Here is a 24,985-nt window from a genome sequence, read left to right on the forward strand (position 1 = left end):
CTCCTTTAAAAAAAACCCACTGTGATCTTCACCTGAACTTTTTCTGTCCAGTTAGTTTACATCTGGATCACAGGTCCAAATCAAAGCAGAACTCTTTTCTGGTAAGAACTCACAACATTTGCACACACTCCTGAGAAGGAGAACCAGTTGCCCCACCCACCGGTGTGTCCAACAGGTGTAAACACAAGTTCATGTGTGTAAAAAAGTTACTTTAGTGATTTAAAGAATGTGACTCAAAGAAGAATACCTAATGCCACTAAATCAACTCTCCAAGTGCCTTTAGTCAACAAAGTATTTGTTTAATAACAACTTTAAAATACACATGCCACAAACAACATATGCTCCCATTCACAGCCATTTTGTTGTCTTGTTGTGGGTCTTGGCAGTGTAAATAAAATTTGGTCAAATTCTACATCTTACAAGCTTTCCAACGATATCTTACACTTGAACGAGGCTTTATCTTTCAGGTATAAATGCTTGCACGTAAACAAAGGAGCATCATTGCCAAATTGCTGCAGTTATGCACGTGGGCGCACCAGACAGAGCGAATATCAATCAGTGTTAATTTCTTTGCTTCATTTGGACTTTTTTATCCATTTAGAACGAAGGATAAAAGTCATAAACATGTCCAAGAAATTACAAAAGCCCAAATGCACCATGTTAGAAGCTATGGAGGAAATACAGACATCACAATTTGGCACAGTTTGGGTATCCAAGTGGCCAAATGGAGAGTCTGTCTGGTACTATCCACACGTTGCATAGCTGCATAAAAGCTATGAGCTTTGTTCTATTCTCATGAAACTTTGTACAGTTGTAGTCAAGGAGTTGCTGAATGCATGCAGTGGTATCTTTATGCACAGAATGATTTCTATCATCTATCTATTTTAAATACAATTATTTTTACCTATGGTTTATCACAATTTGCACAGGCATATTATCATTTACAATGTTTCTGACACTGGATTTATATTCCATAGGGTCTTACCTATCCATTGACACCAAGATTATGTATACTGTCCTGAAGATTACGGAGTTATTGTTGATTTAATTTGGGTAGGTCTGTTCAGGCGAACTACAAAAACCCTTCAAGAAGTTAAAAAATGTGGGTCCAGATCCCTGGAGGGGAAATGGGGGAGGCCTGAAAACCCTTTTACTGGAAAGTGGTCCACTTTGTAAATGTGTGTGTGTGTAACCGAGCCATGTAATCCATCACTAGCTATGGAGAAAAGAGAGTGGGTGGGAGGTGCTCGAGTAGGATGGACAACCGAGAAGTTTAGAAACAGAGAAGACAGAGAGACAGAGAAGGAGAGACAGACAGGAAGGAGCAGCAGGAAAATGTCTTTCTTTGAGTTTTGGAGCAACAGGATACAGCAAACAACACAGCTCAACCTGAACGCCTCACAGAGGTAAGGCTTTACATAGACATATGCACAGATTTGTTTGTCTAGTTTTTCTTTCTTTCCAGCATCACGACAGCAAAATGATGGTCTGCAGAAAAAATAGTTTTACCAAGAGGAGCTTTATGGATATAAAGGACAGAAAACTTTGTGGAGATAAGTCCCTCTCGATACTGAAATATAAATATTTATAATTTTATTTGGTTACTGATGAATTACATATCAATGCTGGAACTGACAGAAGTTATACAAGAAGGAGTGAAGAGATTATAAAGGAGACAAAGATACACAAGATAGAAAACAACAACTGTTCAATCAAACCAAAGCAGAAACCAGACGACCTGCTGCATCACCTGGAAAGATACTTAACAGAAAACAGCTGGTTAGAAAACAAAGCAGAGAATCATCCGTAGCACCTTCATGGATGAGAAGCTAAATAGAAAACATCATATGCTTGTGGTGTCTGTGCCCTGCGTATTGATGACAAAAAGTGAGGCGTGAGCTGCTGCAAGGAATGTTGTGGGAATGTAAAACGCAGGATCAAATGCTGCAAATGTTTTTATGGAGTTGCTGTGGCTTCTGAACTGAGGCTGAAATTGAATTTGTTTTGTAGAGGAAATTTTAAAAAGCCATTTTGAACTAAATAAACTGATATTGATTTAGATTTATAATCGGATTTAACTGGAGCAGACTTAATTTATTTTTCATGCACCCATTTCCTGCATTCTCCGGGTCAGCTTCTGCTAGAAGTCCCAAGGTCCGGATACAAATAGTGGGCTGATGGTTCTTTTGTGGTTGCAGCTCCCAGACTGCTTATCAAACTGCCCCTGACATTCGCATCACTACTGATCTCAGCTTTTTAAACTGAAGCTGAAGAAACTTTTTTAGATTGCCGTTTAATTCCATGCATTCTTGTTTTTAGGTGTATTTTGTTATTTTTTATTTTGTCCGTTTTATGCATTTCTTGAAGTTAGTGTAGAGCTCTTAGAACCCTGCAGCACTTTCCAATTGTTTCTCTATGTGTTGTTTTAATGTTCTATGTTTTATGCACTTTTAATGTACTTTTATGACTCTATTGTAAAGCACTTTGAGTACTCAAAGTGCTTTTGAGTTTATATATATATATATATATATATATATATATATATATGTGTGTGTGTGTGTGTGTGTGTGTGTGTGTAATGCACCTCCACAGTTGCTTTGTACGTGTTGGATATGAGAGTTAGAAGTTTATTTTATTATGTATTATTACTCCAAGAACTTGATTTTATATACTCTTTTAATGTCAACCCCATCTATATGTATTTGTACTTGTGTATTCTTATTGCCAAAAAAATTTAATTTTTGGTTTAACTACAGTTTAATGATAATTTGTTTGTTTTTCAGTTTGCTCATTTTAGTACTGATCCTCCCAGAGGTTCGTGTAAACAACATACAATACTAGAGTTATCTGCAAATAATACTAATTTTAAAATTTTTGAAATTTTTGAAGCATTTGTCATTTATATAAAGTATAAACCATTTTGGACCTAATACTGACACCTGGAGGTCGCCACAAGCAATGTCTAATCACACCATGAATATTTCCCCAACTTCAAATTGTTTTCTGTTGCTGAAATAACTTCTCACCTAGTGCAAAACTAAACCTCCAATCCCATACCATTCAATTTTATGTTCTTTCTCTCAATTGAATGTTCTTGCTGAACGCAGTTTGTGATCTCCTCAGCTGACTGGTAACACTGGTGATGTTGAATCGTTGGCTCTGAATCCATTCTGACTGTCAAGAAGTCATTTATGTTTGTTTTGAATGTGTCTGATCTGTTATTGAATCTTTTTTCTAAAATCTGTGGAAGTAAAGAAACGGCCTGTGATTTGTAGAGTGGTGTTGTTCCCAGATTTTATCAAGCGCTGCAACTTTAGCAGCTGTTTTCTGTTTTTGTGAGGAAATGTCCCAGTCTGGAATAATAAGTTGCAGATGTGTGTTAGTGCTGCTGAAATCTCCTCATGACCTTTTTTTTTTTTTTTTTTTTTACAACTTTCATATTAATTTCATTTGAATCAGTAGACCATTTATATTTACATTTACTTACAACATCTATTATTTCTATTTATTCCACTGCTGTGGAAGATTGAACTGGGACTTCTGGCTATAAGGTTTTCATAAGAGATCAGGATTTTTTCCAGCCAAAGAAATGATTAAAGCTGTTGACCACATCATCCATATTGTCCTTTTCAATACTGTTACCAATAGAATTTTGAGGGTGTCTCTGTTGTTCAGAACCATTTTTAATAATACTATTTAACATGTCCCATATTCCTTTAATATTGTTTTTGTTATTGTATAATAATAATTTCCTTCCTACATGCGCTAATAATATTGGTTAACTTGTTTTTAAATTGTTTAAATTTACTTTCTGTCTCTTCAGTCCTTTGTCTTATGAATTCTCTGTACAGTGTATTTATTTTTTACAGACATTTTGTTCTCCCTTTGTTAGTTTTATTGGACAATTTTTATCATATAATGATGTGAATATTCTTAAAAAGGTTTCATATGTACTATAAATATCACTTTCATTATATACTTGTTCCAAATTTAATGCCACCAGGTCTGCTGATTTTTGGGTATAAACTCATGCTGTATATTGTATTGATAAATTCATCGCTCATTATATGTTTATTTGGACTGAGCAGATCAATATTTAGATCACCACAGATGAAAACTTTTTTATATATTTTTTTTTATATTAAGACAGTTGTGAAGTTGGCCTGTTACCACTTAAAGAACATATCAAAGATTAAAGGACTGATGACTCAGCAGGATTTAGAAAGAAAGAAAGAAAGAAAGAAAGAAGAATTAACCTAACTATAAGATTTATCGGAAAGGAACGATATGAAGTCTGTTCTGAAAGGCAGAGAGGGTGTCTACTTCCTGAGGCCAAACTGGGAGCTAGTTCTACATAGAGGGGTTTGATAACTGAAAGTTCTGCCTCCTCCAGCTAAACTAGAAGCTGGTTCATATAGACCAGGATCTCCAACAGAGGAAGTTAGAAGCTGCTGAAGATCTGGAACATTTTCCCATAAAAAGTCCATTCCGCTTATCATCTTAAGTGGTGCGAGTATAGTGGTTCAGTTTAGTGGTTGGGTTGGGTTCTAACTATAACCGTTATACAGTGAGGAATTATGTCACTGTGCAGCTTTAAATCTGTGTTTACATTTAATCCAGTTTACAGAGCAGGATCAAGGTCATTCTGGGGACGGAGAAGATGAGGAGGATCTACTGTCCAATCACATCCTGAGCTTTAGCTCCGCCTCCATCGCATAATTAAAAAAAATTAGTTAACCTGCTAATTTCAGCAAGTCCTCTGCCCACAGGAAACGGTTGCTAAGTGACCATGAGGCCCGGGCAGCACTACAGAATGAGAGTATGGTATCTCTGCTGCCTCCTGTTGGTACGGAGGTCTTCAGACGGTTTACACCTGCCTCACTGGAAGAGATCGAACCTAAACGGAAAGCTAAAGAAGATGAGGAACAACAAAGGAAAGCAAACAAAGAGGTAATGATCACCATCCCATTGATCGATGCTCTGATAAAGCCTGATCAATACAGAGCAGGACAAGAAGTTCAAACTTGTCTGCTGCATCTGAATCTGTACCCTAAGGAAAACCACCACCTGTCCAAACCAGCCAGTGACCTCCAGGCTGGGAGGACCCTCCCCTTTATCTATGGGGACATGCCCTTGGAGCTTCTCAGCATCCCATTGGAGGATTTGGATCCGTTCTACCAGTCACAAAAGGTCAGTCTCCCTGAACTTCACCTCACTCAACTGGTAAAATCATGTCATGAAAAGCTGAAAATAGAATGACAATTAGACACCTTTGTCTCACCTGCATCTAACCTATATGTCACCTGTGTCTCACCTGGGTCTCACCTGTGTCCCACATCTATGCCACCAGTATCTCACCTGCTGTTACCTGTGTCACCTACTGTATATCACCTGTGTGTCACCTGTATCACGTGTATATCACCTGTGTATCACCTTTGTCTAACCTGTATCTTACCTTTTATCTCACCTGTATCCCACCTGTATCTCACCTTTATCTCACCTGGATCCTACCTGTGTATCACCTGTATCTCACCTGTAATTCACCTGTATATCATCTGTGTCTCACCTATGTATCACCTGTATGTTTCCTATGTATCACCTGTCTCTCTGCAGACCTTTATGGTGCTCAGTAAAGGAAACACCATCTACAGATTCAATGCTGAGTCAGCATGTTACCTGCTGAGTCCCTTCAACTGTTTGAGGACCACTGCCATCCAGATCCTCCTCCATCCATATCCTTCATTATGTCACAGGAAGATGATGCTCTGTTTGCTTGTGATTTACACACATTTTTTGATCAGCTGTTTTCTTTAACACACACACGTTGTTCAGGTTGTTCATCTTGCTAACAGTTCTGACAAACTGTGGCTTCATGCTAATCGACGTACCACTGATAAGCTTTGTGGCAGAGTGAGTACACACACACAGAAGCCTAATGGGAACAGGTGTATTCACGTGTTGCAGCAGATTAATGTGGGTATAAACTTCTGAGTCAAAGCACAGCCAGGTCCTTCCTTTCTTGAGTACAACATGTCCTGTAATATTTGTGGCTGAGGAAGAAAAATAAGAGTGTGTGTGGAGCTGCAGATGTTTTATCACACCGTGTTGTGACTTCATCTGTCTGTGAACAGGTTGATTTTCCTGTGCGTCTACATCTGTGAGGTCATCTTAAAGCTTTTGTCCAGTGGCTTTTGTAAGGGGCGCTTCACCTTCATCAGAGACCCCTGGAATTGGCTTGACATCCTCATCATCCTCACTTCGTAATGAATTCACACACATACACGCATGCACACACACTTGAAATGAGGATGAGGATGATGAAAAATGTATCCTGGTGGCAGGTCGGTAGGAATGATAATCTATATTCCTGCGCTGGGAACTATTCCTGTTGTGATGAAGATCTTCGCCTGCAGCCCAGGTCAGTGTGTGCATGCGTGTGCATGTGTGTGTGCGTGTGTGTGTGTGTGTGTGTGTGTGTGTGTGTGTGTGTGTGTGTGTGTATGTGTGTGTCAGTACCTGATGGCTGATGTTCAGCTATTTGAACCTGCAGGTCTAAAGAAGACGGTGGAAGGTTTCATCCAATCCGTGAAGAAGCTTGCAGGTGTTATCGTCCTGACGACCTTCTGCCTCATCATCATGGCTATGCTTGGTCTACAGCTCTTCATGGGAAATCTGAGGAACAAATGTGTCTTCACCTTTCATGAAGGGCTGTTGTACTCCATGAACACATCATACAATTACACCGACAGTCAAACAGGAATAGTCACCAGTCCAGGTACCTGAGCCACCGGATCTATATCTATTATGTGAACACACTGACCATCAGAGCATCAGGCACTATCAGGTGTCCTCAGACATCCTCAGGTAGAAGTAACAGACATTAACCTTGACATGTGTTTTCTTCACAGAGAACTTTTACTATGTGCCAGGTCAACAGGATGCTCTGCTTTGTGGAAACAGCTCAGATTCTGGGTATGTAAACATCAGTCAACCTGTTTACAGCTCATTACCAACAACAACAGTTCTAACAGAGCATGTCTTCAGGCGCTGTCCGATGGGGACAATCTGTATGAAGACATCAAGAAATCCAAACTATGGCTACACCAGCTATGACTCCTTTTGGTGGTCTTTGCTGTCTATGTTAAGACTCCTGTTGCAGGACTTCTGGGATGACCTGCTGATGCAGGTCAGTTTCAACCAATCCCACACCGCTAACACACCGCTAGAACACTAAATGGTTCCAGACTCTAACCTGTCTCAAAACACTAACCAGTCTCACAATGCCAATCCCACAATACTTCCCAGAGTTCTAACTGGTCCCATATTACAAATGGGTCCCAGAATGCTAACCAGTTCTAGAACACTAACCAATCCCAGAAAACTAACCGGTCTTAGAATGCTAATTGACCCCAGAACTTTAACTGGTCTCAGAACACTAACGGTTCCCACAGAACTGGCCCCAGAATACAAATGGGTCCTAGAACACTAACCAGTTCTAGAATACTAACCAATCCCAGAACAGTAACCAGTTCTAGAGCGCTAATCAGCGCCAGAACTTTAACCAGTCTCAGAACACTGACTAGACCCAGGAGACAAACGGGTCCCAGAACACAAACGGTTCCACAACTTCAACTGGTTCCAGAGCACTAACTGGTATCTGTTTTGTCTCTGTTCTGTTTGTCTCACCTGTCCTTCAACAGACTATGCGAAGTGCAGGTAAACACAGCATCATCTACTTCGTCCTCGTCTTCTTCCCCCCATGTTTCATCCTGCTCAGTATCATCGTGGCAGTGGTTGCCATGGAGCAGGTGGAGCAGGAAAGGGCCAATGCTGCCGAGGCCAGACAGAGGGAAGAGGAGTTCAGTCGGATTGTAGAAGTCTTAAGGAGAAGAGAAGAGGAGGAGGAGGAGGTGAGATCTTCAATGGTCAGTGAAACTGATGGTTGTGGAGGTCAGGCTGAAAGAAGGTGGAGGAACAGTTAGAAGACACCGCCATTCTAGGTGAACAAATGTTTTCTATAAAGTTCTCCATATCTTGGTCCTCAGTGTCATGGTTCTGCAAGTCCTGGGTCTCCATGTCCCAGTTCTCTGTGTTGACTGCTTCAGTTTGCTCTAAACCTGAGAACGTTGATCAGAACATTAAATGTCCGTCCCATTCTATCTGAAAAACGGAAGGAGAAGGAAGTTGCTGACTTTATCACTTTCAGGAGAACTACTTTCCCAAATTAACTTTAACAGAGACAGAACAGAGAACCAGAATCCTTTTTTAACTTCCCATGGTCATGATGGACTGACATGGATAAACTGGAAAATGGATCTGTTATAGAGGCTCTCTCTCAGAGCCTTTGTAGAGCAGATGAATAATGTTAGTTTAAACATTTCAACCAGCGGGGTGGTAAGCTCCATCATCTGAAGGTTGCTGGTTCTAATCCCAGCTGGTCGTTTTTGTGAGGGTTCTTTCCAGATTCTCCAGCTTCTGTTCTGTGTACTGAATCCAGTCTGTGTGTGAAGTTGAATCTGTGTTTTTACTGGCTGACAGGAATCCAGGAGGGCAGGAATCTCAGAAGAACAAGACTCACCAGCCGCACAGACCCAGAAACCAGAACCAGTCTCTGTGGCAGGTAAACATGTCTTCTCCTTCAGTGATCTTTCATGTGTGAAATCAGGTTTTCTGAGGACCTTCAGGAAGCTGGAAGTCTGTCTGAGCTCAATGTGTTGCAGGTGGTGAGGAAGACCACCAGCCCTCCTGTCGCTCCTTCGCTGTTACCGTATTGAAGGGGGACTGTTGTGGTTGCTGCCGGTGGCTCAAACGGCAACTACGTCCCTTCGTCCTGAGTCCATTCTTTGACTTGGGGATCTTCATCTGCATTATTCTCAATATTGCCTTCATGGCTGCAGAACATTATCCAATGACTGCCAACATGGTGGAGGTGCTGGTCATCTTATATCTGGTCAGTGAGGAGACACTGCCATCCACTTCACCTGTCCTGATCACATGGCAGAGACACAACTGACCTTACCTCTGTCCTCCTTTGCAGGTGTTCACAGCAATCTTCACAGCTGAAATGGTCCTCAAACTTGTGGCTTTGGGCCTGCATGAATACTTCAAGGTTAGACTTATTTGTTATCAAAGACACCAGACAGGTGGACATTACTACGGCAATGTTATTGGTCAGTCCGTGGACACTGTAACTACGAGCTCAGAGCAGTTCCATATAACTTTATTTTTTTTTCTACATCCTGTCCAGATCTCAGAGGAACTCTTAAATTTATCAGGACAAGATTGATGACATAGAGATGTCTATTTAACATATAAATCACAACTAAAGCTCTCCAGCATATGCCCACCAATAAAGTCCCAGGTCCAGATGGTCCAGGTTCAGATGGTTATCCAGCAGAATTTTACAAACAATTCTGAACAACGCTGGCAGCCACGTTCTACAATATGATATTAGAAATAAAGGAAAAACAAAATATACCTTCAAATATGAACGTATATCTCTCTCACATATCAAATATGTGTGTGTATATGTGCCAGGATGAGAAGGAGTGGGCAAGGATATAGGTGTGTGTGTGAGGAGGAGAGGGATCACACACATTTTTTGGGGCGGCCTGGGTGGGCCCAGGGGTGGTGGGCTCCTGGTGGTGGTGAGGTTTGGGGCTCGCTATCCTCTGGTCTACCAAGGATGTCTCCCACAGGGCATGGTAGGAGGGTTAAGTGTGATGTGGGTGTGTGAAAGTAAGTGTTCGTACGTACGGCACAGGAGAGGCTGTAAGTGAGGGGTTGCAGGGTGGATAGATAAATGTATCGGGTGGGGGGTGGGTGGTAGAAGGGAGGATGACGTAGTTGGGGGGAGGAGGAAGGGGTGGTGTAAAGGAGGATAGGACCTGGGCCCTTCGCTCCAGTGGGTTTATAGACTAAGACCTGCCTTTTGTATGTGTGTGTGTGTATATGTGTGTGTTTCTGGTACTTTGGTTTTTGTTGTGATACATGTTGTTGTTGTTGTTGTCTTGGTTATGTTTTAGGAGCTCCTAATGATTGCCAGCTTAGTTTACCTGTAAAAGCTTTAGAAAATTCTCTGTTGTGTTTCTGTACAGGTGTAGCAGCTGGTTGTCTGGTGTTAGGTTGGATTGAAGGCCGTTGCTCCTATCTACTGTATCTTTGTCTCCTCTTCCTTTTTTCTACTTTCCTTTTTACTTCTTTTCATTATTCTCCATTTTTTCTGTCCCCTCTGGTCAGGTACAGCAAGATTACATAAATTTCATAATTCAAAATAAACAAGATTAAAAATAAAATAAGATTATCAAGAGGAGCCTTATACCCATAAAGCTCCCCTTGGCAATCAAATTTGTTGGGCACAACACAGAAGCCAGACCATCATTCTACTGCTACTGTGCTGGACAGGACAAGTAAAAAAAAAAAAAATAATCAGGTCAACGTGTTGCCTCTTGCTGACCGCCAGACAGCTCATGTGTGTTTGTTTCTTTCCATCTGTGTTTACTAGCCCAGGGATGCTGGTGTTGCCATAGAAACGGTTGTGATTGTTCTGTTTCTCTGGTTGAAGGTGAGCAGAAACATCTTTGACTTCCTCCTGGTCATCTTCAGTCTGTTGGATCTGGGGCTGACTGGAAGTGAGGGGCTGTCTGTGCTAGGAGCCACATGCCTGGTCAGTGTAGCGATGACATCGCCATCATCATCTTTGCTCCTAATTACAGATTTTAACGTGCCAGTGTGACTGTCTGTTATCTTTCCTGTTTCCTCCATCACCTCTGTTCCTGGCTGTCCAGCTGCGAGCCTTGAGGCTGGAGCGTTGGTGGCCGGACCTCCACCTGCTGATGAAGACTGTCTGGACCTCGATCGGGAACCTCAGCCTGGTTCTGATCTTTATGGTGTTCCTGTTCAGTGTGGTCGGCACGCAGCTGTTCCAAGAGGATAACAAAAACCTCCTCTTCAACACCACGCAAGGCGACATGGGTCCTCGGTGGCACATGGATGACTTCTTCAACAGCTTCCTCCTCATATTCAGAGTCCTGTCTGGACAGTGGATCGAGCCTCTGTGGGAGTGCATGGAGGTGTCCAATGACGGGAAGTGTGTGATCTTTTTCATGACGGTCCTGATCATCGGAAGGCTGCTGGTGAGTCTCAAGGTCCTTCCAGTATTATCAGACATACAACCATACCAGACTAGAACAAACAGGTGAGTCCATCCAAGACAAGACAAAACCAGAACAGACAAGTCCAAACCAGATATGACCAGACAAGCCGAGACAAGACCAGGCACAGCCAGACCGAAACAGAAAGATAAGGCCAGACCAGACCAGGAAATATAAGATCAGACCAGGTGAGTCAAATCTAGATTGGACAAGACAAGACAAGACCAGGACAGGTGAATCCAGACCAGACCTGACTTGACCAGACCAGACCAGAAACAAACAGGATTTATAAATGTGGCCAGAACCTTTTGGTGTTTAAACTGATTCCACAGTTCCTTGTTTCTTCATCTGTGGTCCTTGAAGACTACTATCCAGCAGGTCTGTCTAGATCAGGAGTGTCAAACTCCGGTCCTCAAGGGCCACTATCCTGCAGGTTTTTGTAGTTTCCCCTGTTCCAACACCCGATTTAAATAAAATGAATCCAAAAGCTTGTTGTCAAGTTCTTCACAATGAGCCACTGATTTCAGTCAGATGTGTTGGAGCAGGGCAACAACATAAACCTGCAGGATAGCAGCCCTCAAGGACCCGAATTTGACACCTATGGTCTTGATGTTTCCTGCTGCAGCACTCTTGGTTCTAATGAAATGGATCTCCTCATCCAGGGGGAGATCAGGTTCAGGTATGAAGAGTTTTGCACATGCCTAATAATGACTGTTTAAAGCAGGTGAGATGAAGCAGGAACTACTTAAAACCAGATTCAGGTCCTGTTGCTGAAAGGAAACATCTAAAACCAGCAGGAACAGCCTCTGGCCTTGTCCCTGACTGGTCCAGGTTTAACTAATCCTTCTGGGACTGAATTGTTCTCCTGTTTATTGTTTCAGATCTTGAGCCTGTTTCTAAATCTGCTTCTGAGCTCCTTGTGTAACGCTAAACTGGCGGCTCCATCAGGGAAAGAAACCAACAATCTGCAGACCATTGGAAAAAAGACCAGGACCTGGATCAGGTCTCTACGGGGGAACAGTAACCAAACTGACGTTGGACCCAAAGGTGGGTTTGTTTACTTTTTCTGGTTCTCAGTATTTTTGTTGTTTTCTGGGCTTTTGTGTCGTTAGTTAGTAAATAAAAATCATGTTACAGACGCTGAAGACAGGAAGGATTACCTGGCCTTAACCCCCATCACCTGTGATGACCCAGCCGAAGGACCCAGTGAGGCAGCACTGAGTGGGGTCCCCGTTGCTGATCCCGACGTCATTTTACAGATTCCTGGCAAAGGCAAAGCGGAGGTAAAATCCAAAGTGAGATTAATTCACAGCCAAGAGAATACTGGCTTTAAACAGAACCAGAACTCTTCTGGGAATAAAGCTGGTTCAGTTCAAACACAATGATCTGGAATGTCAGAACCTGGTGGAGAGAAGGTTCAGTGGTCACATGTTCCTCTGCTGAATGTGTTTCTGTAGCCGGCACGTCCAGATGCCGAAAATCAAACAGGAAACACACCTGAGGACTGCTGCTGTGACGGTACATGCACACACACACACACACACACACACACACACACACACACACACACACACACACACACACACACACACACACACAGAGAGAGAGCTGATCAGGAATGTTGTTAGATCCAGGAATGTTTCCTGCTTTGAAAAAAAAAAGGATCAGCTGATCTGTAAAGAGGCCTGGTGGATGAAACTAGATTCGGTTTTGTTGGGAAGATCTACTGATCCCTTATCCGGTTCAGTTAGGACCATCTGCTGATCCCTGATCCGGTTTCATTGGGACCATCTGCTGATCCCTGATCTGATTCATTGGGATCGTTCAAAATCAGATATTGATGATCAAACTTCCATCAAGCATGTTAAATATGAAAAAATAATAAAGCAAATAATAAAGCAAATTCTGACGTTCTACGTGGTCTCACGCAGAGTTTTATCAGTTTCTGCAAAATGTTTAGAAACTGTTCTGATTTCAGGATGTTACCGCTGCTGTACCATCCTGGACTTAGGCACATCCCCGGGTGCAGGGAAGGTCTGGTCTAGGTTCAGGAGAGCCTGTTTCCTCATCGTACAGCACAAAGTGTTTGAGGTCTTCATCATCTTCATCATTCTGCTGAGCTGTGTTGTTCTGGTAAACATGCTAACACACACCGTTGTCACTAAACATGACCTACGTTGTATCGAGAGTGGTTTTTCTGTTGAGATTTTTTGCTCACTTGTTATAATTTAATAAAATAAATTCTAAAATTTTCACCCCTCCATATCATAATTGTTGAGGGGAAACACATCCTAGTGGATGGAAATTCATATTGTGTTTAGAAGGAAAGCAGGTTCACACAACTGTTAAATTAATATTGCTGCCTTGTTACCTTTTAATAGATATACCCCACAGTTTTCATTCTACTGGTTAATAATTGGTCCGTTTTCGCAGGGGGAGCACATGGACTACGCTGCTTTAACCAATGATGCTAATTCTTGTGTGTAAAACTTGTTTTTTTGAGGCATTTGTACTTACTTTTTTCAACCAGTTAGACAGACATGCAATCCTCCAGGAACCCAACAACACAAAGTCCTCAGAACTGCCTTAGTTTAATGTTCATTGTTACCAACTGATTTTCTGACAAAGGTCCAACAAAAACAATGTCAAAGAAACAGAGAAACTCAGATAGCAGCTGCTCTGACAGTTTTCATTATTTTAACTAATGTGTAACACAAAGCAGATCTTTACACTCTGGCTTTCTACTGCAGTTTGCTAATGTGCTACAAAACCTTACAAGACCTTACAACACATAGACCAGAGATGTCTTATTCTGGCTCTCATGTCCTGTGGGTTCAGAGGCTCGTGCAGAACTTGATCAGCTGTTGGATCAATTTTGGGGAGGGGGGTTGCATGTTCTCCCCGTGTATGTGTGGGTTATCTCCGGCTTCCTCCCACCGTCCACAGACATGCATGTTAGGTTTATTGGTCCCTCCAAATTCTGTCCAGGAGATGGACTGATGACCCGTCCAGATGAACCTGCCTCTCACCTGCTAAATGCTGGGTTAGGCTCCAGTTTCCCCACGACCCTTAATGGACCAAGCGGAACAGATAATGAATGAATGAATTAATAAATAAAGATAAATAATAAACTAATAATAATGAAATAATACATAAATATGTGTGAATCAAATTAAATATGTAGATTAAATAAATAAAGTTCGATGAAAAGAAATAAAATAAACAGGCGGTTTGTTGCATCTTTGCAACAGAAGGCGTTAAGGGGTTAACAATGACTTATTTTCCATAAAAGGTGGAACTTTGGCTAGGGGGTTAATGAGAGAACAAAACAGTAAACATCAACAGCTGATATTTGTAAACATTTTTTCACAATCCGATGTTGAAGAACATTGACAGGAGAGTTCGATCTCATCTACAGAATCTGATTAAGCTTAATATTTCCATCATGGTGCTTCAGCTACAGTAAACAGTTGACCTCTGTAAAGAATGATCTGTGGGTATTCATAAACAGATGCTCTTCATTTATTTATGGTTTGTTTGTAAAGAGCAGCTTGATTTCTCTGTTGGTGCACGTAAACATGTTTGTGTTTATGCACAGGTGTTTGAGGACATCTACCTGGAGTACCGGCCCACTTTGCAGATGGTTCTGGACAAAGCCAACTTGGTGTTCACTTATGTGTTTCTGTTGGAGATGTTGCTCAAGTGGATCGCCCTTGGATTCAAAAAGTACTTCAGTAATTTCTGGTGCTGGCTCGACTTCCTCATCCTAGATGTAAGAATATGATCAAAAATTGTTTGTAACATATTAATAACTGTGACAGGAGGCCACTTGCAAATATCCATCCCACAGAGAATCTTACACACTGATTGGCTGACACCTGTCCTCATAAGCCTCGTATCTACCTTGGGGTCTGGCTCAGGATGGGACGGTTTGGTTCAGTAAACCCTGGCCTCAGTTGTGTGGCCTCAACACCCGTACTCTTACCTAGTAGGTGGGGTATCAGCCTGATAGCAATAGATGTGTCAGCTACGTAATTACGCGATGTCATAGCAACACAACGCATTCCTCGAATTCTGCTGAAGAAGAAAGTGACTCAGAAACAGAGGAGAATGGTGGGCATCCAGCAGTTTGTCTTCTTTCTTCTCAGCATGTGGCTTTAAACAACAATAAAAACCATCATACATTTAATAATGGAGCTGTTCCTGCTTTGTTTTTATTGCCGACTCACACAAAGCAACAAATCTTGTGACCAATCAACGGATAGCAATGTGGCAAGCTCCAGTCTTCCAGGTTTGGATCATTACCATTGGGACCCCAATGACAGGGTCTTAAAAAGTAGGATGGTTTGGATTTCACATTTTGGATATTCTGTCCAGGTTTTGCCTGGACACACAAAGTAATGTGTACCAAGCTGGACTACATTAGGCTTTATTTTACCTTAAGAGCTCAGAATTGCTAACCAGCTGGTAACCGCGGTACTGAGCTTAATTAAACAGAGTTGCTTGTGAAAACATGGCACATTGTTTCAGTCATACGATGGAAGTCAAGATGACTAGCTGAATAGCTGATGTCATATAAACAGGCCGGACTGTTGGCTTTGTGCTTCCTAAAGGTGAAATCTTTGTTAACAACAGAAACCTCACATACTTGAAGAGACATTGTCTGCTGTCCTCTTTCAGCTTTCCAGAGACAAAGTTTGTTCTGTTTAAAGTTCTGGTTCCTCTGATAATCATGGCTTGCTGCTTTGATCCAAACCCCATCAGAGAATTACCAACATGTTCAACAATTATTTCTCAGTAGCAGATTGTATGTGATTTATTAAAGACCAGACCACCTAAAGCAATTGTACAAACAGCATCAAGGTGCTAATGTTCGTTAATGGTGTTCTGCTAATGCTAATGTTAGCATCAGGTGGAATGTAAACAGCCATGATGATCACCATCTCTTCTCTTGGTAGACAAACCAAACCAAAACCAAAAATCATTTTCACCTACATCCAAACAATATGTGATTAATCTTCCAGGTGTCTCTGATCTGTCTGATGGCCAACATGATGGGATACTCCACCCAACCCATGAGGGCCCTGGGGGCCCTGAGGACCCTGAGGACCCCAGCTCGCTTTAAAGGCATGAAGGTGAGACCAGACTGGACCTAGGTTTCAGTTCTTTTCTTTTTTTTCTTTTCTTGTCTTTTCTTTTCTTTACCTGATGAGTTATCTGATAAGTGCCGTGTGTGTCCCTGCAGGTGGTGCTTCGGGCTATGCTTTTAAACCTCCCGTCCATGTTCAGAGCTCTGCTGGTGTCTCTCTTCGTCTGGCTGTTCTTCTCCATCTTGGGGATTAATCTGTTTGCAGGAAAGCTTACTCACTGTTACAACGAGACATCGGAGGAGATTTTTCTCCAGAATGAGGTCCACAACAAAACCCAGTGTTTTGAATTAATCATGGCTAACTTCACGGAGGTCCGCTGGAAGAACATGGAGTTTAACTTTGATAACGTGGGGACGAGTTTCCTGTCGCTGCTCATTACGGTTAGTGTCCCCAGCAGACAGAAAAACCTCCAATTCTGATCAGAGATTAACAAAACAACATTTACTGCTCCGCCCTCATTCGGTCTTTATCCAATCAGGGCTTGACCTTTCAACTTCAAACATATGAAGAAAAAACATATAAAGTCAAAGAAATACAAACTCTGTTTTCACTTTTTCTGCATCAAATCCATTGTCTCCACTTAAATTCTATAAATACCAATAAATTAAACCAACTTTAAAACACTATAAAAACAGCAGTTACCAAAGTGCTGTTTTTACGAGAACAAAACACATAAATAAATGTAAGATTAATAAATGCAAAAGTTTGCATAAAATACAGAAAAATAAAATCAATTCAAAATTGATGCAATTTAAAAAAAATAATAAAACTGTTTAAAAAATATTACAGCTTAGTCAGTTTTATGATGTCAGAGACCCAAGCATGATGTAAAGTAAGGGAAGAAAGGGAGGAGATGGAGTAAAGGATGAGTGATGGATGTGTGTGTGTGTGTGGAAGTATCATAAAGGTATGATGGAGATATGATGGTGGACGCATGGTGGAAATGTGATGGAGGTATAATGGCAGTGTAATGGGGGAAGTGTGATGGAGGTATGATGGTGGAGGTGTGTTCTTGCTACAATAACAAAGTTAACTTTATTTATTGTGAATCTATATCGCTTTAAATTCACTGTTTTCTAATGAACTTCTGTACTGATGATTCAGGCAACATCAGCTGGCTGGTTGGACATCTTGTACTCAGTTATGGACTCTACACAGGTCTGTTCACATGCTGACATCACTGGTTCTGGTTCTGGTACAGCGGCTTCTGGTTCTGATGCTGGTGTGTGTATGTGTGTGTAGGTGGAGAGTCAGCCTGCCTATAAAAGCAACTTGTTCATGAGCCTGTACCTGATCTTTTTTTGGATCTTTGGCTGCTTCTACACCTGGAACCTCTTCATCAGAGTCTTCATCGACTCCCTCCACCAGCAGAGAAACCAGATAAGTCCACAGACCAGATGGTTACCTTGACGACTGTTTCTAGTGTAGAGTTTCTATCAGTTAATTTTCTTCACTGTTCTTTTCTTTACTTAGGAAAGAAACATGTTTTCATGACGGAGGAACAGCAGAAATATTCCCAGACCATGATGGAAAAGTTCTCTAGGAAACCTAAGCAAGTTGTTCCGCGGCCACAGGTAGGATCGGACCAGAACCTCAGCTCAGGTGTGTGTGATGAAGGAGTTTGTGATCCAGCTGTGTTTCTTCTGTGCCCTTCCAGAGCTGCTGCCTGGCTTGTTTCTTTGACCTGGTGACTGCACCTTGGTTTGAGGTTGTCATGGTGATGGTAATCTGTGTGAACATGCTGCTTTTGATGGTGGAGACTGATAACCAGAGCAGTGAAACTGAGGCAGTCCTGCACTGGCTCCACTTTGCCATTTTGATCATCTTCCTCATCGAGTTTATTCTGAAGATCATTGCACTCAGGAAGCACTACTTCAGCTCCTGCTTGAACATCCTGGACTTTGTGGTCCTCCTTAGGTCTATCATAGGTGAGTAACATCATCCTCTGATGCTCAGATATTCTGATATCTAATTAGAGATTCTGCTCTAAGTTGATGTGTTGTTTGTTTGTATGTTTGTGTCAGACTTAGGATTTGCTGACCTGCTTACCATTTATTTCATTGGTCCAAGTGTCTTCTTGGTATTACGATTGGGTCGTGTCATCAGAATCCTCCTAAACATCCGCTGGGCCAAAGGGATCAGGAAGTTGCTTTTGGGCTTCATGATGTCACTTCCTGCCCTCCGCAACATTGGCCTCCTTTTCTTCCTCGTTCTGTTCACTTACTCCTATATTGGCATGTGTACCTTTGCCCACGTGAGGGAGGCATTGATTGACAACATGTTTAACTTTGAGACGTTTGGAAACAGCATGATCAGTATGATTCTGGTCAGTACGACCTCCTCGTGGGAAGGTTTCCTGCTTCCCATCATGACTCTGCCTCCAGACTGTGACCCTATCATAGGAGACTGTGGAAGCCCAACGGCAGGTATCATCTTCTTCTCTTCCTACATCCTCCTCTATATTCTACTTATGGTCCACATCTTCATCACCGTCATCCTTGAGAGCTTCAACAGCAGGGACCTGGAGGGTGATGAGCTGCTCAGTGACAAACATCTCCAGATGTTCTATGACACATGGAGGAAGTTTGACCCTGAAGCCTCGCAGGTTATGCAGTACAGGTAAGTCCTCAGGTAACAGACTGTAACAGATAAAAGCCCATTTATGCTCAACGCAAAAGACAGAAGATGGACAGCTTCGTTATATGTCGCTGCCCTCATACTTCCATGCGTCTTTTACGTTTCCATGGGTAATAAGTCAGTTCATTCACAAGTTGGCAGTTCTGAGTTCACTTCCATGTTTTGACCCCAGTTGGCGGTGGTAAGACACCCCTATAAAGTTTTTTCCAACCACCCAACACGCCCTAAACAATGGCATATAGTCTTTCTTCAAAAGCTCACACATTTTCTACAGTTTTTGTGCTAGTCTTCATTCTTCTGCTTTTTTGTTCCCTTCCTGACCCTCTTCTTCTCTGGTTTGTTTCTTTTGCTGGTCGCATGTCAGCTATTCAGCTCAGCACTGCCCCGCAATTTCGGGTGGTATTGCTCCGTCTTCTGCGTCAAGTGATGGATAGCTAAGCTCCCTGAAAACCAAATTACGTGTGTAACTAATGCAGAAGACGGATGAAACTGACGGTCCGTCTGCGTATCCATCTTCTGTGTCCAGCATAAATAGGCCTTTACACTGACAGTAACAGACGTAAACTTACTGTTACAGATGGTAATAAACTGTAACGGATGGTAATGGACACAGTGTACTATAACAGATAGTAACTAACTGCAATGAACAGTTACGGACTGTAACTGACGGAAGCAGATGCTAACAAACTAACGTTTTCAACAGTGAGCTGTCCAACTTCTACGACACCCTCCAGGATCCTCTGAGGATTCCCAAACCAAACACCATCAGATTGATCCTCATGGACATTCCCCTGCTTCCAGGAGACAAGGTTCGCTGTCTGGATGTCCTGCATGCAGTCATGGAACAGGTAAAGCTACCCGATCACTGGCCAATGTGTGTTGTGGGTGTCTGTTGGTCTACAGACATCTAAACTCTTTACCTGCATCAAGAAAGCAAACTTATTTTTCAGACCCTTATATCTTTTCATCATTGCTTTCAACAACAAGGAACAGAATTTAAATAAAAATTTTATCCCTTATCAGCTTTAATCAATTTCTGATTTAGCTGTCAGACTCAAGTTTTACATTATTTTGGTTATTAATGTTGTTATTAATGTTATTTGTGCAGGTGTTTTGTGGATCAGAACAGAAAGACGCTCTCAAAGCCAGACTGGAGGAAAAGTTCATTGTCAACAACCCATCCAAGGTTTTCTTCTCTTCTCTTCTCTTCTCTTCTCTTCTCTTCTCTTCTCTTCTCTTCTCTTCTCTTCTCTTCTCTTCTCTTCTCTTCTCTTCTCTTCTCTTCTCTTCTCTGATGATCAGTGAGTCATGTGATCACTGTTTAAATGCCTGTGTTAAAACCACCTGCTGGATGCTGTAACTATGGCAAAGCAAATTTATTTGTACAGCACATTTCATGTAGAAAACAATTCAAAATGCTTTACATAAAACATTAAAAGAATTAAAAGCATTAAGTGCATTAAAAACATTGAAAAAGAAATAAAAGAAATTAAATGAAAACAGAGATAAAAAGCTGAAATAAAATACAAGAAATAAAGATCCCATGTGGGGGGAAAACAATATTAAAACATGATCAAGTTTAAAAATTCAAACTTAAAAGAACCAGATGCCAATCTGGACTTCTTAATAAAAACTAGTGAAATGCAGCAGAGAACAGGTGGGTATTTAACCTAGATTTAAATAAACTGAGTGTTTCAGCTGATCTGAGACTTTCTGGGAGTTTGTTCCAGACATGTGAAGCATAGAAGCTGAATGCAGCTTCTCCATGTCTGGTTCTGACTCTGGGAACTGATAAGAAACTGGAACCAGATGACCTGAGGGTTCTGGTAGGTTCATACTGGGTCAAGAGGTAACTGATGTATTTTGGTCCTAAACCATTCAGAGCTTTATAGACCAGCAGCAGAACTTTTAAGTCTCTCCTCAGACGAACAGGCAGCCACTGTAAAGACCTCAGAGCTGGACCGATGTGGTCCACTTTCTTGGTCTTAGTGAGGACTTGAGCAGCAGAGTTCTGAATAAGCTGCAGGTGTCTTTTTTTAGGTAGAACCTGTAAAAACACTGTTACAATAATCAAGCCGACTAAAGATGAAAGCATGGAATAGTTTTTCCAGGTCCTGCTGAGACATGGTGACAGACAATGTCAGAAAATCTGTTTCTTCCTCTGAGGATCACAGGTGACTCATGTTTCCTGCAGGTGTCAGATGAGCCAATCAGCAGCACCCTGAGGAGGAAACAGGAAGAGGTGGCAGCAGCAGTGATCCAGCGAGCATTCAGAAAATGTCACCTGCAGGACCGAGACGAGACGTCTGTGGGCGGAGCTTCAGATGTTTTAGGTTCCTCTGTTCAGTGAGCTTCTTACCCATTGACTCACTGTACTTTGTTTGGGTTGTATGGAGGGTCCAGACCTGGATCCCAGCAGCAAGATTCGTTACCTAGATCAACTGAAATTAGACCTAATCCTGAGACTTCACCCTCAGAACTGATCCAGAAGTGATCCTCAGACCTAACCCTCAGACATGATCCTCAGACCTGACCCTTAGACCTGATTCTCAGACATGATCCTCATACCTGACCCTTTAGCCCCGTTTCCACAGAGTGGTTTCGGTTCAGGCCGGTGTGGTCCAGTACGCTATTTTGTGTTTCTATCATAAAAGGGGCCCATATAACTGCACCATACCACACCATTTATGGACCCCCTTCAGTTGTAGGTCCCCAGGAAAATACTATGGAACGGTTGCGGTGGAGCTACTGGCATCTAACGATAAAATCTATTGATTGGGGGACAGGAAAACATCACTGCCTACAACAAAGCAAGCGCGAAACAAACAACGTTGCCGTTCAGTCCATGATTCAGTGAAACATGGCCCTTCAAACGGTAAGGTGTGGTCGTACGATGCGTTCATAGAAAAAAACAAAAGCCAAGCAGAACAAACCCAGGCTGCTGATTGGCCTCCACTGTTGTTTGTAGCATCACGTTTGTTGGAGTCGCACTAGTATGACGCCACCCTATGCATTTGGTCTAAACCCTGGATGCCCAGTGGCAGTCCAACTTGCAGTGAGAGCACTTACCTAATTTGGCTGGACCATTCTAAAACTTCTAAACCGTATCAGCCCGGACTGGACCACTCAGTGGAAGCAAGACTTCAGACCTGATCCTCAGACCTCAGCTGAAGAAACAAACAAAAAAAAAAAATTAAGAGAATGCTCTGAATGACAAGCAATGATTCATACACTGGTCAGCCAGAGCATCATGACCACCTGCCGGAAGAGGACTAATCAGGTCCTCTTCAGACCACCAACATGGCTTATACCAAGTCATTTTTGGAATAAGAACATCTGAGAGTGTCCTGGATTGTCCGCTTCTGGGACATTAGTAATGGATCTTGCTTATCAGTCCTGATCTACAGACCCCATCAGACCCCATCAGACCCTATCAAACATTAAGGGTGAAAATATACTTGCTTTTAATTATGGGTACGTGTGATTATCATGGCTGCCAGGCATATCTTGCATAACTTTGAAGCGTTGTTTGTGCCCATCTTCAGAAATTAATGTCAGGCAATATTTGAATAATTGCTATAAGCCGTGTCAAGACCAATGTGAAACAGGCAAGAAAGCAAACGACAACTGACGTTGTGGTAAGAGTGACAGGCAGTTTGCTGTTTTTGGATATCTGCACTGCTGGAAAAAATGAGAAAAAGTTTAGGGGCATTACATACCATCTACTATACCGCTGCTGTCATTTTTTCAGCCGTGAGCTCAAAATTGACCAAATGCTAACCTCCTCTTTTGTTGCCATGTTGGTTTGTTTATATACATCCTACAAATTTGGTAGGTCTATCTTGTATGAGTTCTCCTGCAGCCCCTAGTGTAATCCTGCGGTGACATGCATAGTGCACAAGCAAGTATGTGTACAACAATGCTCATGATGTACGCGAACACAAGGTCAAAGAGCAAGTATATTTTCACTTAACAGACCCCATCCGACTCTATCAGACCCTTTATGGGGTGAGTAGATAAATATTTTGCGCCTACTCCATCATGGTTTTGAAGGTGCAGAACCAGGCAGAAAATAGAGCCAGGCTGTGTCGAGATAGCAGGCCACAATTGGCCAGAATTTGGGTCATGGGATGAGTTGTGAGAACGACTCCTAACCCTGCCATCTTTACAACCCCGAAGCCACAACTGTGGATAAAAACATTGGCATTAAACTAAGCAGCACATAAATTAAAAGCTTGATATCCTCAATTGTTGCTTTGTGTGTTTTGCAAACAAATGACTTCATGATACCTACTAGCCACCTTGCTAAGACGTCCCCGCCCACACTGAACGCGGCCTCAATTGTCCTCTATTGTAATGGGTTCAATCAAAACCAGGGGGGTGTGGTGTTGACTGGATTGAGGTAGGGCTAAGTGGGTACTAGTGGGAAAGGGTCATATCAGACTCTATCAGACCACATCAGACCCCATCAGACCATTTAAATATATACACATAAACTGACATCTTTCAGTGACAGAAAACTCTGAGAAACTTCAGTCTGCCCTATGGTTTAACCATATGACCTGGATGTGCTTATCTAACACCTCATCATGTAATCATCATGTAAAAGGTAATATAAATGTCATGTAAACATAATGATAAACGTAATCTAAACATCATGTAAAAGGTAATCTAACCGTCATGTAAACATCATGTAAAAGGTAATGTGAGTGGAAATGTGAGGGGGAGTGGTAGCCTAGTGGTTACAGAAGTGGGCTTGGGTCTGGAGAACCTGGTTCAAGTCCCCGGACCGACAATTAACGTAAACCACTGTGGGCTGATCAATACGCTGATCATCCAGGGCCCCTGAGCAAGGCCCTCAACCCTTCCAGAATCCAGCCTGGGTGCTGGAATCTGGCATCCCACTGCTCCTAGCAACTAGGATGGGTTGAGAAAGAATTTCCCAGCATGGGATTAATAAAAGGCAGAATAAAAAATGTCATGTAATGACGTAATGTAATGAATGGAACCACTAACACACTTTCACCATTATTCTAACACTGACAAGATTTTTTATTAGTTTTATTTCTTTCTACTTTTTCTACTTTGATACATTTTTGTAAACAGATAAACATGTAAACAAATAAACATGAATATGATAAGATGTTTAATATTCAGTGGGAGGATGGTGTGTTTTTTTCATCATGAAGCTGATTGGCTTTTCAGTTTTGAGGTTTTATTAAAATTCTCAAGCCCTCTGTATTCCTGCAGTTTCTCCTGTTGCTTTTTCCTGATATTGCCATAGTTTGGGATGGCTGGATACATCAAGGGGGCAGGTCAGGCATTAGTAGGGACATAACAGTGGTCCACAGATGCTGGAATAAAGAATAAAGGTTGGTTTTGTTTAGAATTTTTGGTTGGGGTGGGACTTCAACGTGTTAATTCTGATTAATTAATTACAGAAAAATGTATTGGGTTACAGTTCACTGGTCAGGAGTGTGGCCCAGAATGCCAGATGTGACGACTAAAGGGTTAATTGTGTTATATATTAAATGGGTCCTGCAACCCTCCTCTAAATGTACGGCTTGAAAACTGCTGGAATTTTCACAAATAAGAGGGATAAAATGGTTTTTGGTGTATTATGTTTACAAAGGACCTACATGTCCAAAATCAGCTTCTCTTCCCGAGATAATACCAAATTCGGACTTTTGATATGGCATGATTTAAAACTTTATTGTTTATGAGTTGATGCATTAAAATAATTAACGTGTTAATCCCACAAATTTTTCTCTTTGCATTAATACATTAATTTTGAAAGACCTAGTTTTTTATGTCGGTATCAGCTTCTGTAATATAAGAACAATTTGATGAATACAGAGTACAATTTACAATACATAGTACCAACAACATATCCGATACTGGGATCGGTGCATCCTTAGTCCCCACCATCGCCCAACTTACATCACACCCGACCACTATGGTTCTTCCCACAGGTGGTAAATCTACAGGAAGGGGTGCCATATCACCTGTTTGAACTGAGCCCAACCAGGGTCTCATGGGCATAGG

General features: G+C 41.9%; 2 protein-coding genes across 2 annotated transcripts in view; one reads left to right on the top strand and one right to left on the bottom strand.

Moving 5' to 3' along the window:
• LOC121647505 (NACHT, LRR and PYD domains-containing protein 12-like) overlaps window positions 1-24,985 on the bottom strand; it is a gene marked incomplete at its 3' end in the record, with an annotated part of 791,953 nt that overhangs the window by 545,395 nt on the left and 221,573 nt on the right. The gene's annotated exons all lie outside the window — the stretch shown is intronic.
• Window positions 1,124-22,166, top strand: LOC121646910 (sodium channel protein type 4 subunit alpha B-like). The gene is made up of 31 exons (XM_041996018.1): window positions 1,124-1,406; window positions 4,770-4,950; window positions 5,056-5,190; window positions 5,614-5,732; window positions 5,824-5,910; window positions 6,132-6,260; window positions 6,342-6,418; window positions 6,551-6,775; window positions 6,909-6,972; window positions 7,045-7,186; window positions 7,701-7,910; window positions 8,539-8,620; window positions 8,721-8,950; window positions 9,038-9,109; window positions 10,565-10,666; window positions 10,788-11,135; window positions 12,035-12,200; window positions 12,291-12,436; window positions 12,611-12,671; window positions 13,132-13,286; window positions 14,752-14,925; window positions 16,178-16,288; window positions 16,399-16,683; window positions 17,408-17,461; window positions 17,546-17,683; window positions 17,773-17,877; window positions 17,961-18,231; window positions 18,328-18,922; window positions 19,644-19,788; window positions 20,049-20,126; window positions 21,135-22,166. Exons 1-31 carry the CDS (start codon window positions 1,177-1,179, stop codon window positions 21,288-21,290), a joined length of 5,073 nt encoding a protein of 1,690 aa, XP_041851952.1. The 5' UTR covers window positions 1,124-1,176; the 3' UTR covers window positions 21,291-22,166.

This window comes from Melanotaenia boesemani, chromosome 10 (genome assembly GCF_017639745.1).
Source record: "Melanotaenia boesemani isolate fMelBoe1 chromosome 10, fMelBoe1.pri, whole genome shotgun sequence".
NCBI lineage: Eukaryota > Metazoa > Chordata > Actinopteri > Atheriniformes > Melanotaeniidae > Melanotaenia > Melanotaenia boesemani.

Coding starts and splice junctions, on each gene's coding strand:
- LOC121646910 (XM_041996018.1), top strand. CDS start 1,177: ATGTGTGTGTGTGTAACCGAGCCATGTAATCCATCACTAGCTATGGAG. Junction 1,407..4,769: donor AACCTGAACGCCTCACAGAG/GTAAGGCTTTAC, acceptor CTCTGCCCACAG/GAAACGGTTGCTAAGTGACC. Junction 4,951..5,055: donor AAAGGAAAGCAAACAAAGAG/GTAATGATCACC, acceptor CTGTACCCTAAG/GAAAACCACCACCTGTCCAA.